This window comes from Pogoniulus pusillus, chromosome 9 (genome assembly GCF_015220805.1).
Source record: "Pogoniulus pusillus isolate bPogPus1 chromosome 9, bPogPus1.pri, whole genome shotgun sequence".
In the NCBI taxonomy this organism is placed as follows: Eukaryota; Metazoa; Chordata; class Aves; order Piciformes; family Lybiidae; genus Pogoniulus; species Pogoniulus pusillus.
In genome coordinates this window covers 21,067,148-21,081,841 of record NC_087272.1, presented here as the reverse complement: position 1 = coordinate 21,081,841, position 14,694 = coordinate 21,067,148, and the positions used below count along the sequence as shown (strand labels likewise).

At 36.4% G+C, this 14,694-nt stretch overlaps 2 protein-coding genes across 20 annotated transcripts in view; one reads left to right on the top strand and one right to left on the bottom strand.

The window, feature by feature from the left end:
- Positions 1-14,694, bottom strand: part of CLCN3 (chloride voltage-gated channel 3) — a 122,761-nt gene that overhangs the window by 77,452 nt on the left and 30,615 nt on the right. For 4 of the 5 annotated variants that reach the window (XM_064148830.1, XM_064148831.1, XM_064148837.1 and 1 more), the window contains 2 exons: positions 9,389-9,527; positions 6,059-6,138 (listed from right to left, as the gene is read on the bottom strand). The gene's annotated coding sequence lies outside the window, so the exon portion shown is untranslated. The remainder of the gene's footprint in view (positions 1-6,058; positions 6,139-9,388; positions 9,528-14,694) is intronic. The other variant, XM_064148832.1, reaches the window with a different exon arrangement.
- Positions 1-14,694, top strand: part of NEK1 (NIMA related kinase 1) — a 43,398-nt gene that overhangs the window by 20,069 nt on the left and 8,635 nt on the right. For 10 of the 15 annotated variants that reach the window (XM_064148814.1, XM_064148822.1, XM_064148816.1 and 7 more), the window contains 12 exons: positions 2,516-2,621; positions 5,965-6,048; positions 6,564-6,647; positions 7,411-7,488; positions 8,485-8,580; positions 9,038-9,211; positions 10,432-10,494; positions 10,585-10,819; positions 11,852-12,004; positions 12,647-12,814; positions 13,932-14,046; positions 14,240-14,322. In XM_064148814.1, coding sequence (XP_064004884.1) covers positions 2,516-2,621; positions 5,965-6,048; positions 6,564-6,647; positions 7,411-7,488; positions 8,485-8,580; positions 9,038-9,211; positions 10,432-10,494; positions 10,585-10,819; positions 11,852-12,004; positions 12,647-12,814; positions 13,932-14,046; positions 14,240-14,322 — 1,439 coding nt within the window. The remainder of the gene's footprint in view (positions 1-2,515; positions 2,622-5,964; positions 6,049-6,563; positions 6,648-7,410; positions 7,489-8,484; positions 8,581-9,037; positions 9,212-10,431; positions 10,495-10,584; positions 10,820-11,851; positions 12,005-12,646; positions 12,815-13,931; positions 14,047-14,239; positions 14,323-14,694) is intronic. The other 5 variants (XM_064148824.1, XM_064148821.1, XM_064148826.1 and 2 more) reach the window with 1 other exon arrangement.

Here is a 14,694-nt window from a genome sequence, read left to right as displayed (position 1 = left end):
TTAGCAGTGACCAGAGAACTCTGTCCACACTTCTTAGCACTAAATGCCAAGACACCATTTTTCCCCCAGAAGTCTGCTGTGTGAGCATTACAGTCTATCCCTGAGGAGCAAATTTTCTCATGTATTATTTCACTGTGTCCAGATCCAATGGTATGGCCCGTGAAGGAAGAATAAATAAGTGTTAGGTAGCCAAACAAGACATTCCTTGTTCTAAACAAATTCTCAGGTTTATATTTTAATTTAAATTTTACTTTTGTAGATGTTTTTTTATGCTACAGATGCAAATTTTAAAATATAACATGTCTAACAGCCACAGTAAAATTGGCAAGCTAAAACATTTTTGTTTTTTCCTCCTCATACAAGTCAGTATTGGAAGGTGTATTTTCCCACATGATGTAGATTTATGCTTTGATTCTCCTCTATTTATTCTCAGTGCTTTGCACAACATGCCACAATCCTCAAATCTTCCCTAAATTAGGAGACACTGCCTCCTGTATTAAACAGTATTATTGTTACTATCATAATTGTCTGTGCCTGGTTGAACTGTTTTAAATGTGTTATAACTGAAAGGAATTGTAGAGGGCTCCACTTTTCCAAGTAATGTAGAGGTCATGAGAAGAAACCGATTCAGTATTTCTCCAATACATGAACTTGGAAACTGTAAATGAGAATACTGTGCAGAAACTGTAAATGAGAATACTGTGCAGAAGTCTCTAAGTAGACTTTATTTCAAAATTTTGAAGTGAATTACAAAATGTTTGTAATTTATTATCCAGAAGTGATTTTATTGACTAAGCTAGTTAGCTTTGTTCTTTTAGCTGAAGTTGAAATATAAAGCTAAATGTCCATGATGATTAGCCCAAGCAAAGAATTTAAATAATTGCAGCTTTCCTAAAAGTAGTTAATTTAAAACATAAACTAAATAAGATGAGAAGTCCTCCCCTCAAATTGAGGTCTTTCCGAGTACACTACCATAACTAAAGCAAAGCCAAGTATATTCAACAAGTGCTACAAATTGTCTCTTGGACAGAAATGCAGCCTGGAAGAAATCTGAAGCGTTTATGCAAGATGAGTCACTCAACTTTAGAGTTGGGAAAGAAATTTACATAAAATGGAATTGAAATAAGCTTTTCCCTTCAGTTTGGTTTGAGACATAGATATGGAGTTTGTTGCTTGGGAAGTTTCTCCCCAGTGTTTTAGCTGAACTTCAGCTATATGACACAGGTCTGAGCACATTTCACTGTTCACAAACTGAGTTCATACATAAGGAATCTTAAGAGTCAGTCAAATATGCGTATACAAGTTTATCAAGTGTTTGTTTCTTTCCTAGTAACACCTGCATGGATCATCTTGCTTTTTCAGAGCAGCTAAACCATTTGTTTTATTGTATCAAAGCAGTGTTATTTCCATCTTCCTTCTAATGAACTGTAGCATATGGAAGTACTTAATTTCCTTGTTTCTTGAGAGGGGTGGGGGTACTAAAAACAGATGCAAGGATGTTTAATTAGTGTGCTAATTTATTTCTGCATTACTAGCAATAGCTCTTGTATTGCAGAATTATTATTTACCTATCTCAGCCTGACAGGTTATTGGCATTGGCTTACTGCATTTTTTCCCATCTGTTGCTGGACTCGCAATACTCTTCAGTCATGCTAGGCTTGGGGAACCTTGGAAGGAGGATTATGTCATCGTTCCACCATTTATTAGACTACTTTTCTTCTCATTTTTTTTTTAATAGAAAGCTTTCTCTGAGTCTACATAAATGATTTGTCAGAAACAGGTTCCTCTGCAAAGTAACTGTGGTGATGTAGGAGACTTGCCAGTTGTTCAATCACACTGGCTCATGCTGTTTAGCTACCCAAGGTCCCTGACCTGCAGTGGAACATGTGACAAAACCACCATTTTGTTCTGGCTAATTCTAAAGTAGGAATATTCCTTCACAATCCCTTAAAAAATAAACAAACAAAAAATCCTCCAAAAGAAGTTGCCAGAACCCTCTGAAAATAGTAGCACTCTGCTAATGGTGTACGTGGTAGAAGCTTTTAGTCCAAACGCAGGTCAGTCTTGAAAGACTGCTGCAGTACTGACTTTACTGACTGACCTATGTGATGAATTCTTGCTCGCTTCTGGTGGGAGAATTTGAAGAACTTGTCTTTTTCACAAATTACAGCAATAATGAATCAAGCTGAGACTTTTTGTGTTTGGACATGAATTTTTGTTTTGATGCCTAGGATCTGCAAGGACAATGTAATGGTTTGAGGGTTGTTTATGTTCTTTGAGTTTTTTTAAATTTTATTTTGCTTTTAATTGTTCTTCTAATTTGGCTGAATTTATTCTACTCCATTTTGTGGAAGTCTGACTTGCATTTTACCTGATGAAAGATGTTTTTTGAAGATGCCATACTCACAGAAATTTTACTTTTTGTGTGTGTCCTAGTTAGAATAAATGCAGAGTGATATTTTTTTCCAGTGTCTTATTTCAGAGACTTGTATCTTGCTGTATTGCAATTACTTAGGCAAAAAGGATGGATAGCTGCAGACAGAGCCAAGCAAGTTGAAGAAGAATTCTGGCAACGAAAGAGAGAAGCCATGGAAAACAAAGCTCGAGCTCAGGGACACATGGTACGGAATCTTGTCTTCCTACGTATATTAACATTGAAGCAGCACCATAACATTGAAGTAGCACCCTAACCATGAAATGCTGGCTAAATATTTTACTTAAGTATTAAAGAAAAAAAAAAAAAAGGCACCTAAGGTAGGTTTTTAGCATTTTATTACTGATTTTATGGAAATGTAAGAGAATTGTGCAATTCCTTTCTGTTAATAGTCCATTCATTCACAATTTCTTTTTTTCTCTGTGTGTTTATCTTGATAGTGTATATTTGAGAACATTAATTTTTATCTGTTCATATCTTTAACGTTTTGCATAAAATCAGACTTTGTTTATTAATCAGTAGCTTGAACCTGAAAGGAGATTTGATTAAGCTGGATACAGCTAATGATCACATACAGTATTGTACTTTCGGAGAACACTTTCTGTGTATTGAGGGTTTTACAAAGAGATCTCTCTGTTCAGGTTAATGTTTCCAAAACTCTTATGGCACGGAGTCAAACTCTTATGACACTGTCCACTGGTTTCTCTCTAAAAATATGCCTCATTCTTATGCTTGCAGTTCTGTGTTCAGTATTCCTTCAGGAAGTTCCTTTTGCAATTAGGGTATTTTGGAAGTGACTCATTTGCAGTAGAACTTCTTGAACTGTGTTTTTATAATGCAATGAATGTTGATTTTTGAGTGCTTCTCCACATTGTTGTCCACACTATTCACATACAACCAAGTCACAATGTTAGCTGCTGAAATTAAGCTGACAGTGGTGGCACTGCAGTGAAATGGGACCAACAGCAGATTAACAGAAGCATCTCCTAAGTTATGTCTGAATATTAGACTGTGATTTACAGCCAAATCTTTGCTTCAGGAATTATTTTGCTTACAGTAAGCAATTCTTAGATGCTTGGATTCACTGCTTGAGGGATTATACTTAGATGAGTGTATGTGTGTTAAAACAGTTGGAAACTGATTCTGGTCTTAAAAACTTGCAAGATCGCTAAGTAATTTTGCAAAAATAAACAGTTCTTGAAGACAGCCTCTTCTTAGACAAGTCCTTAGAAGTACTTGCTGGCATTTTGTTGTTAACATTGTCAGCATTTAATATAAATCTATGAGATTAATATACAAGATACCCAAGTATTCAAGAATAACTGAGCTCAGTTATTCTTAACTGGCTGGTGTAATAAATCAGGGAGGTTACTCAGCAGTTGTAAAAGTTTTAAGACTTTGAACCTGAAGTCAGGATTCCAAATGAGTGTACTATTATTTGATAGTAGAATTGCTTCTATTTGTGCAGGAAAACAATTTGACTAGCTGGCAGTAGTTCTTTTACAGAGGTGGGGCTTCTGTTCCAACCATGATAATCTGAGAGGAGAAATTGTCAACTACTCTGCAGCTTTGTTGTTCAAAGGCTTCTACCTCAAATGGCATGTGCAAGTTTACCCAGTTTCTATTGTTGCTGTCAACTTGAACTTTCAAGTGATAGACTAAAATTTAACTCTGTAGTTGAGTTGATACTTCACATCATCTCTTAAGACAGTTGCTGACCTAAGTTGTGACTCCACTGTAGCTGTCTGGCATTGCAAAACATTGAATCCTGTTGTTGGAAAATTTTAGTGTAGGCTGATGAGTAAAAGTTAACAGTCTACAGAAGGAAAATGAGTTCTCAAAAATCTTACAGCTTCTTACTAGTTTGATACAAATCTCCATCAGTTCAGTGGAAATACCTAAGCAACTGGAGTGCTGCATTGAAGAATAATGAGATGATTTGAGTAGTGCCAGATAAGTGTTGTAAACTTCAGGAACTTGCTTGTAAGAAGTTCAAAATAAACTCAGATATTTTCAGAAAAGGTGAATATGGAAAATACTCCTTTCTATTTTATGTGGCTTAATGCTCAAGCTGAAACCAGAATTCTAGTCCTCATTAATGTATGGTACTTGTCTTATCTGCAAAATGGTTCCTTTTAATTTTTCCTCTAATCACCCAATCCCTAAGCTGCAGAAATGAGCTATTTCCGTGAGTTATTGGGTTTTTTCATTGTTTGGATTTTTGTTGTTGGTGGTGGTGGTGGTTTTGTGGTTTTTTTCTTTTCTAATTTTGAGAGACTGTTCAGCCAGAGTATTTGGCTTCAGGCCTCTCTATCAAGAATATAACTGGAGTATTTACCTACTGATGGTTCTCTGCACTAAAGCTTGAGAAAACTGAAGCCCTGATATTTAATAAGGCAGATGATCTATCTGTCATATGGATACTTAATGTCTTGATGGTATGCATTTTTAACCTGTTCAGCAGAGGCTTATGGTACACCAAGAAAAAAATAATTTAAGTATTTTGGATTTTAATCCAACTAGGAAACTTAGATTGAAATGATTCTTACAGTATTTTGTATTGGACTTCCTTAAAGATTGTATTATTTGGTGACAGTTAGGACACAGACTACATAGAATCATAGACTCAACCAGGTTGGAAGAGACCTCCAAGATCATCTAGTCCAACCTAGCACCCAGTCCTATCCAGTCAACTAGACCATGGCACTAAGTGCCTCATCCAGTCTTTTCTTGAAGACCCCCAGGGACGGTGCCTCCACCACCTCCCTGGGCAGCCCATTCCAATGGGAAATCACTCCCTCTGGGAAGAACTTCCTCCTAACATCCAGCCTATACCTACCCTGGCACAACTTGAGACTGTGTCCCCTTGTTCTATTGCTGGTTGCCTGGGAGAAGAGGCCACCCGCCACCTGGCTACAATGTCCCTTCAGGTAGTTGTAGACAGTAATAAGATCACCCCTGAGCCTCCTCTTCTCCAGGCTAAACAACCCCAGATTATCACAGTAATCAAGATTGTGCACTATGAAAGCATATGTGCTAGGCATTTAACATACCTTCTTAGAGGTAACATGAATATTTAAGTCCTTTATTAGCATTTTGAGATTGGTACTTGTAATGAATTTTTGTAAAAGTTGTTACTAGTGTAAGACCATAGGAAGAGTCCACTTAGATTTTAGGCTTGGCTCAATGAGCAGAAATGCCAACACTGTGCCACAATTTCTAGACAATCTGTATGCAATCCAGAGTTGTGCCTATCAGATTTTAGGCTTTCTAATATAGGAGGAGATCAGAATTGTGGAGAGAAGGCAACTTTCTTATTAAAGCAATGCTCTCTCTCTTTGGCTACTCAGGGGTTATTAGTTACTACTGTCATGTTTTGTGTAAGTGAAAAGCTGTTACCAGTTAACTTCAGAACAACTGCAGGTCACTGATGGATTTGGTTTCTTACAAGTGAACAGTGTTGGATAAAGCAGATAATTTTTTTTACTGCTCCAGCCACTTTAAATGTGATACCATTAAATGGCAAACAGGGTACACTGCAAAACGTGGCAGATCTCTATGGAGGCAGGCCCATTTCTGCAAGAGGAAGGAAATCCAGAAACAAGGAGGAAGAGGTATGCTTACCGCATGCTTGCCACTGTGCTCATCAAACAAACACTGTGATTTTTGACCGTAATTGTGCTTCATCTCCCTGCATGGTTTATCTGTGTAACAAAATAAAAAGGACTTCAGAAAATCCAAGTTAAATAATTTACTGTATGAAATTCTAGAGTTTGGGTGTGTTTATTGTTGGGATTTTTTTTTTAATAACAGAAATGATAGTTGTGTGTTTCAGAAATTCTTGAATGTGCATTTTTACAAAGATGCCTCTGCATAACTTAATCTTACAGTGAGAAATACAACCAATCCTAGCCTTCGGTGTATAAAACATGAAGAAAGTTGCCTTTATTTTCAGTTCAAGGGAGTTTTTCTGGAAGGTTAGCATATATTAATGTGATAATAGTAATGAGGGAGCTCACTCATCTCTTGTTTCATTTGGGTTTGCTGGATTTTTGCATCTTTTAAGTTAACCAAACTGGAGGTTGTTTCACTGTAACTGAAATTTAATTACTTTTTTTTTTTGCATTAGGAATATTTGGCAAGATTAAGACAAATTCGGCTGCAAAACTTTAACGAACGTCAACAGATTAGAGCAAAACTTCGTGGAGAGAAGGTTGGTTTGAATAAGAGTGAAGTTCTTCACTGGCCATGACTCGCATAAAACGCTAAGTTGATGCACGATAAGCCCATGCTGGTTTAATTGCATTTGCTGCTAATTTCACTCGTAACTCTAGGTCTCCTCTGCTTCTTATGAATGAGTTTCAAGATTTCTGTAGTGGGACTAGTCATCTCCATACCCAGCCCTGCGAAATCTTACTGTGTCTTAAGTACCCTTAAAATGCTGGTAACAGTACTGAGATGTTGCCAGCATAGAGATATGGCTCTGCTGCACTGTTTCTATCTGTTTTTTTTCAATGAGCAGCTGCAATGATTGTCTCAAAATGAGAAATACTCACACCCTGCCTGCAGTTTGGTATTTTATATACACTAGATGAATCTGTATTCATTCTTTCATCAATGATAAGTGCCGAATTGTTTATTCTGAAGGTTTTCTATGGCACTGGAAAGTGAAGTGTACTTTACAGTCATGTTTTTTTATAGTTAGGCGACTCAAAGAATGACCTTTTTGTAATTTTGTAATTATTATTATAAGAGCTTTATTATAAGTTTTAATTTATATTTGGTAACATTCTTGCTTGTATTTTATCAAATGATTTCTAATAATACTTCTCTTCTAATACTGCAAGAAATCTTCTAAATAGACCTTCTGAATAACTTAACTTCAAGATCTGCACAAGTTGATTATGAACAATAAAAAGCTCCTGTCAGAACATTTTTGCGTAGGACCTTATTCTCTGAGGACTTCCATTTTACAGAATGAAGCTGCCAGTTCTGATGGACAAGAATCAAGTGAGGAAGCTGAACTGAAACGCAAAAAGATAGAAGTACAGAAGGTAATTGTGGGGGTGGAGGAGATGGAACTCGCTGTTGTCAAATTTGTTTCATGTCTCATGAAGTTTCTTACATTTAATTTTGCTGTCAATAATTTGTTCACGCACTGCAGAATGTTTTTATTTTAATCTTACTGAGGTAACAATGATGTTCAATTGGTAATCTCAATAATTAAAGGAAATGTGACATAGCATAGCAAGTCAAGGATTTTTTCTATCCCTATCTTTGAGATTTATCCTTAGGTTAGCTTTAGCCATAAAGGTGCTTTGGTATAACTAAAATAGTGTTTTGATACTGAACAGGAAGGGAAGGTGTATCTTAAATAATTTTATTGGAGCTTAAAAAAGTGAAGGCAAAGCTACTTAAATGTGCTGATAAGGGCCACATGTGTACTGGGAGGTGAGCTGTATACTCCTCTGGTAAAGTATTCTTCAAGTAAATATATTTCACAGAAATCCAGTGTTTGATTGGCACTTTATTCCATGCAGTATTCTTTTATCGGTAACTATATGTACCATACAATATATGGCAAGTATTATTATTCCGTCTACTCTGATTTATTCTTTCCCCATCATCTCCAAAGAGCAACATGAAAACAAGCTTATGATGCAGCTAACCTTAAAACTAGAGGTGAAACAACTAAAGCTTTTTGTTTATGTTCAGTAACTTAGTAAAATTTGGTTCAAAACTAATTTTAAGTGGAGATTCTAATTTTATGTTAGTGTTTAAGATTACAGTGTACACTGAAAACAAAATCAAGCAAACCAGAGTAAATTGAGGAGTTACCATTATTTTCAACACAGATCACTTGTTACTCTTGTGTGTGATACTGATTGTCATAGCCTATACAGTGATAATGAAGCCAATCCCAGAATGTTTCTTTTTAAAATCTTCCATGGAATGGAGTACTAATGCTTTTTCATGATCTTGACTTTTTTTTAATTGGTTTTTGGTTTCATGTTTTTTTCTTTTCATTTTTTGGTGCTGGTTTACTGTAGGCTCAAGTAAATGCTCGAGCTGCAGTTCTGAAAGAACAGTTAGAGCGAAAGAGAAAGGAAGCATATGAAAGAGAGAAGAGAGCATGGGAAGAACATGTAAGAAAATTCATCTGTTACAGCACTACAGACTCGCTGCATTTATCTTTTTGTATGACTAAGGTTCTGTACTGTGGTTATTCATGTTTAGATAATTAGGTTCGCTTGTGAAATAGAGGGAAGCATCTGACAGTCAAAATTCCCTCAGGATTTTTTGTAGGTGTATTTGAATGAAGAATTTGATTCAAGGATTTAAGAACATTAAACTGAAGAATCGTTAGGGATCACCTTAAATATTTTGTTAATAATCTGTAATTTACCTAATCGTATGTATATGCAACAAAGCTGATAAACTGGAAACAGTTCACACGTGCAGCTGGAAATTATCTTCTGTGTGAAATTGTGGGGCATTATTGTCCTTTGCTGCACTTCACAGGAATCTATTTGATGATGCTCTTTAATGTTCAAATTTTTGAAGTTAATATGATTTTTGTTTTTTCTGATTGAATCTGTACAGCTGATAGCAAAAGGGGTAAAGAATTCTAATGTGCCTTTTCATGGAGGAACTACAGAACACAGTCCTGTGCATGGACTACAAGAGCTTGAAGCAGCTCTTCCTAAGCCACTATTTCCAGTGAAGCCCAGTACACCAGTCATCTCCATGACTTCTGCTTTGAAGGAAGTGGGTGTGGTAGGTGCTCTTCCTAAGAGGGTAAATTTCATGGGGAAAAAAAAGACAACACCAAACCACCTATTTGGAAAAAAGAATTTTTAGAAGCATGTGTTGACGAGGTTAAAAAAAAATAAAAGGATACTTGTTGCTTCTAAATAGGGGAAAAAAAGAAGGCAGGGAATCTCAAATTCCTACCTTTTTAATAAGAAATGGTTTCTGATGAACTCTAGGCTGCAGTTTCAGTTTTGATCAAGGCAGTCATGATTAGTACAAGATGACATCAAGTAAGCATTTTCATCAGCATTTTGAAGAGGGCAGTTAAGGAGCTTGTAACCTGGTGGAAATAAGAAAATGTTTTGAATTACAGGAATAATTTATATTTACTCTTCTTGTTAGTGAGTTTGAAAGCATGTGCTGAATATACGGTGAAGAGGACTTGAATTTGTTAGTCTTGTCCTTATTGTTTTAAACAGTGTTAGAGGCTTCCAGATTTCTCTCTTCTGTGGTCTTGGATTGTCATATTATAAATGTTTATGCACTGATCTCAGCTGTCACCACGGGATTTAAGTAACAAGCACTAAATAGTGTCTATAAAATGTAATGCATAGGAAGTCAGTTGATAGCTGGAAAAACAAAACATATTTTGACAGATATTTAACACTTAAGCAGATTTTTTACATGTGGATAGTGTGTCTTAGAGAATGATTCAAGATGCTGACTAGAATTGACTGAAAAGTAGCTCAGAGAGCAATTGGCATTAGAGAACAATCCTTGTACAGAAAGATTACAAATTCTACAATTTTGCCTTCAATTTTTAGTTTATTTTACATACTATTAAAGTTGTCTCTTCTTCCTTCTGCTTTTCTTTACAAATTCTTCTTGACTCTGTCCTTGCCACTTTATTTGAGGTCTATAAAATTATTCATTTCTAGCACTGGAATTTGGTGGTGTTTTTCTGTAGAGGTCATGTCTATTTACACGTTTCTTACTCTGAGTTTTCAATTGTCTGCTTCAACTGAGTCTGATTCATTTACTCACAACTTGGAAATAATGAATGTTTCAAAGATGGAAGCTGCCCTTGAAATTCTGTGTTTGGGAAACCCTATAAAATCAGAAGGATCATGTGTCCTTTTGCAGTCTGTGTGAAGTTGTCAAAGAAATGATTAGAGATAATTTTTCACTATTATGTCTATTCTCAAGATTTTTGTGTGTGTTTTTCATGCTTCTTGGACTTAAAGGATGAAAGTGTAACTACTATCCAGGAAGCTGAAGAGGAAATAAAGCCAGATTTGGCAGTGCAAGTATGTCCAGTTGTATTCATTTTCTTTTAGTGTTTTCTTCCTTTGAAAAAGATGGCATTTTGAGTAACACATGTTGACTCTTTATTTCAGAATAAACGAGAAATACTGAGAAGGTTAAACCAAAATCTTAAAGCTCAAGAAGATGAGAAAGAAGAAAAGGACTGTAAAAATATTTCTGAATCAGCCACGTCTGAAGACGGTAGGGAACAACAAGAAGGTGACCATTTGCTTCTAGGAGACCGCAAAAAATGGGAATCTGGAGCATCTGAATTAGTGGTTCCTCTAGCTCAGTTATCAATGGAAGATTCTCTCTCTGGAACAGACCGTAAGTACTTTTTTTATCACCGTGATATCAGTAAATCAGTTTACTATATGTACTGTTGGTTCTTACCAAACAAGTGCTTCTTACTCCAGTCTTGCTAGCAGTTGTGCCATTCTAAAAAGAGGTGGTTAGTGTCCTCCGGGATAAGGAATAATGCAAAGGCTAATTAAATGGCCTGAAGAAGAGTTAAAGAATTTCCTAATTGCAGCAAGTGTCTCACTAAATGGATGCTTACTTTCTTGGACCTTTATTGTAAGTACCTTTTAAAAAGGCACTGGTTTAAAAAACAAGCACAAAATAAGCACTTCAGCTACATGGAAGTTTCTCCTTTAGCTTAAAAATCCTTTTACGTTATGAGTAGAACGAGAAAGACCGAATATTCTCAATTTATATTTGTTACTTTTATTGCAGCCTTCTTAGCTCTTTTTAATGTTTTCTGAAATTCTCTACTTGCTTTCTCTGGTCTCTTGGGCAGAAATTCTTTTCCCTGGTTTCAGTGTGTGTGGCTAAGGGGCTGTTTCACGTCACAGAAATAAATAATCATTGAGAATGTAACAGGCAGACTCCATAGCATAGTAGCCTTTAAAACAAACCCCAAAGTAACACCACCTTCTTTTGCTCTGTTCTTTGTTGCTTTGTGCCCTCTGTTTTCCCTGGAGGGAGAAATAACAGAAATCATTGCCCAGAGATAGCAAAACAAGAGACTTTCTAGTTTTCTGTTTCAGATATATCTAAGAGCATCTCATGCCAGTTTTAAACATCTCTCATGCTGCTTTGTTTTGGAGTGATTGAATTACTGGAAAGATCACCTGCTGCTATTAAGTTACAGATGCTGACTGGCACTAAATGGCTCCTGTTATTAAATGAAATTGGCAGAAGAGCTTCTTTAGACCTTTGATCACTGCCTTTAAGCTGTTTAACTTGGGGTGAGATGATACCTGGCTTTGTAGTTGTCAGTTTTGTGTAAGTTTTTTTGTTTAATAGTTTTCTGTGTAATAAAGAAACGGTTTTGTATTTCTGTTTGTGTCCCAACAGGTCAAACTCTGGGGGAAGTAATTAAGTTAGACATCGGTGAACCCCACAGGAAAGTTTGGGGCAAAAGCCCTACTGATTCAGTCCTGAAGATCCTAGGAGAAGCAGAGTTGCAGCTGCAAACTGACCTACTTGAGGAGCTAGATGTAATAAATGGTAATCAGAGTTGTTAATTGTCTGTACTGCAAGAATTGTTAGTGCCAGATGGCCATTTTATCCATTGAGAGCAATTCTGAAGTCTTAGAAGCATATCCTTATCCTCACTCCTGCTTTTCACTTCTGGTGTTGCCTCAGTTCTACATGTCACCACAAGCTGCTATGGGAAGACACCAAAATATTTCACACTCACTGAAGCAGTAAGAGATTGAGGGATGTGCTGAAGAGGAAGAATATTCATTTTGTTGGAAAGTCTTGCACCTCGCTTATTGACGGAAACAAGTCTTTTTTTAAAGCATGTCATCAAGTGAATATTAGTTCCTATATATTTCCTTGTTAGTCTGTGACTTACCATATCAGAGGATAATTATTTTTAAAACCTGCTTTCTCTCCTTTCCAAGCACAAAAGGACTTAGGTTTATTCCAAGTATAGACTTGAACTGAAGATAATATAGCAAGTAAAATTCCAATTTTAATATTCCTAGATTTCCTCTTGGTGATAATAATTATAATGAAAGCAAACATGCATTCTGTGTTCTTTTTAAAGAAACTGAAGTTGGCAATTTACTCTGTAGCCACATTGTAGTTGGTTATCAAACTGTGTCAAAACACTGTTTAAATAATAGAATAATTTTGTGTTAGGTACTGCAGAACTTCTTGAGGGAGATCATCATCAGTCCTCATCAGAGGTGAAGAGAGAGAACACCTTTCCTGCTGCTGGAGCTCAGTCTTCAGTGACAGTTGGTGTCACAGAATCTGAAAAGACTGTACCAGAAGAATGTCAAAAAGCTGGACCTACTCCACTGGATGGTAAGTAATTTCAGTAATCATTTTACTTGCTATCTGTTTGCCCAGGCAGAAATGGAAGTAAATATTCTGTATACTTTCATTTCTTCCCATAAATTAATGCAGTTAATTATTACATTTTCTGGGTAAGACCAAGTGCTTTCTATCCTGGTGTTGTAATGTGATTCACTAATACCAGTCAACAGAAATATTTTTTTATATGCTTTATAGAGACTCTTTAGAAAACAGGTGGAATTACAAAGTGCTTCAAATATTTTGATGTTGGGTTTGGTTTGTTTTCATTTCTCATCAGCTGAGCTGGAATCTTTCCCTCTTGTACAGGGTTAACCTTCCAGGGAGAGTGACCTTGAACCTGACCCTAGGTGGTCTTGACCCATGCCCAGGTGTGGGTCTGAACACTACCAGGTGATGGTTAGCCCACTCCCCCTTACCATCTAAAGGTTTATAAAAGCAGGGGGAACTTCCTATTCTCTCTCTACCAGCATCACCATCCTGTTCCTGGTTCTCTTTGTTTTACCACGTGGCCATCACCCATGAGAAGGACAAACTCATTGCCATTAAAAAAATCTGGTTGTATTTACACATTTTGTATCTTGTTTTCCCTTCCCTATACCTTTGTAACTTCCCTACCTGCTACACCTTTTTTTAATTTATTGTTAAACTTTTCTTCTTTTAACTTCCAAATTGGAGTGAGTTTATTTATTTGGGTGTGCTTTACCTTTTCTGTCTCTACATGTAATTCCTTTCTTTGGGGCAAAAAGGGGAAGAGGTAAGGGCACTCTATAAATAGTTATCGGTTCTATCAAATATATTTGAGTCTCTGGCAATTTAAATTAGAACCAAGACACCTCTATGTGATGCCAGCACCCTACTGATGTCTGGGGGATTGTTTACTGAGTCTTTTAGAAGACAGTTTGTTGGAGTTTTAAGACTTTCTTCTTCTATCAGAAACAAACTTTTTGCTCTGAGATTATGGAGCTTCAGTTGTTCCTGCAGAATACAGAAAGTTATTCAAGCTGAAGGATTTAAGTATAATCTTAAAATGTGTGGTCTTTCCTGTATACTTTGTTTGTTGTTAGGGGTTAATTTTTCATGAGGCACACAACTTCATTAATTTTAGAGCCTGATGATTTGGAAGCAGAGATCTTGGAAGAAACACAAGAAGAAAAAAAGCACCGGAGTAAGGAATATCCTGTCACTGTTCATGAAGTGTGGGTAAAAGAGAAAGAGGATAAGTAAGTGTTCTTTTCTGGTCTCTCTCTCTCTCTCCATTTCAAACGAGCAGCTTTAACTGAGTAGGACTTCAGTCCCTCACTTAAAATATAAAGCAGTGACCAACACATTAGTTTTACTGCACTTAGTGACTTTTTCAGTAGACTAATTATTATTTTGCATGGTATTTCCTCTGGATGTGGTACTTCATAACAGGGCACAACATGACAGAGCAAATGAGGAAGCTTCTGAGAAAGTAGTGCTTGATGGGATTCAGCCACAAAAGGAATCTCCAGAAGGTCAGTCAAAATATCATGTTTATTGTAGTTACAATTATATGGAGTAGTTGAACCATCTGTGCTCACTTCTTCACTAACCACAGTAGAGCAGCTTTTCTGGTGGCAGTTGGGTTTTGGTGGTGGTTTGTTTGTTTGTGGTTTGTTTTATTTTGGAGGGGGTGTTGGGTTTTTTTTTCATACTTCTAAAAATAAAATTTCAGCTGAATAAGGAAGACAAATTGTGGCTATTACTTTTGTCACATTGAAAGAAACTGTCTAACAACAAAAACACACCACCTACCAATGAACCTACTCTGATAGTTAAAAGTGAAAATCAAGTTCCTGAAGGTTGCAACCTTTTCAAACAACTGTTTAAAATGTTACGACATCTGA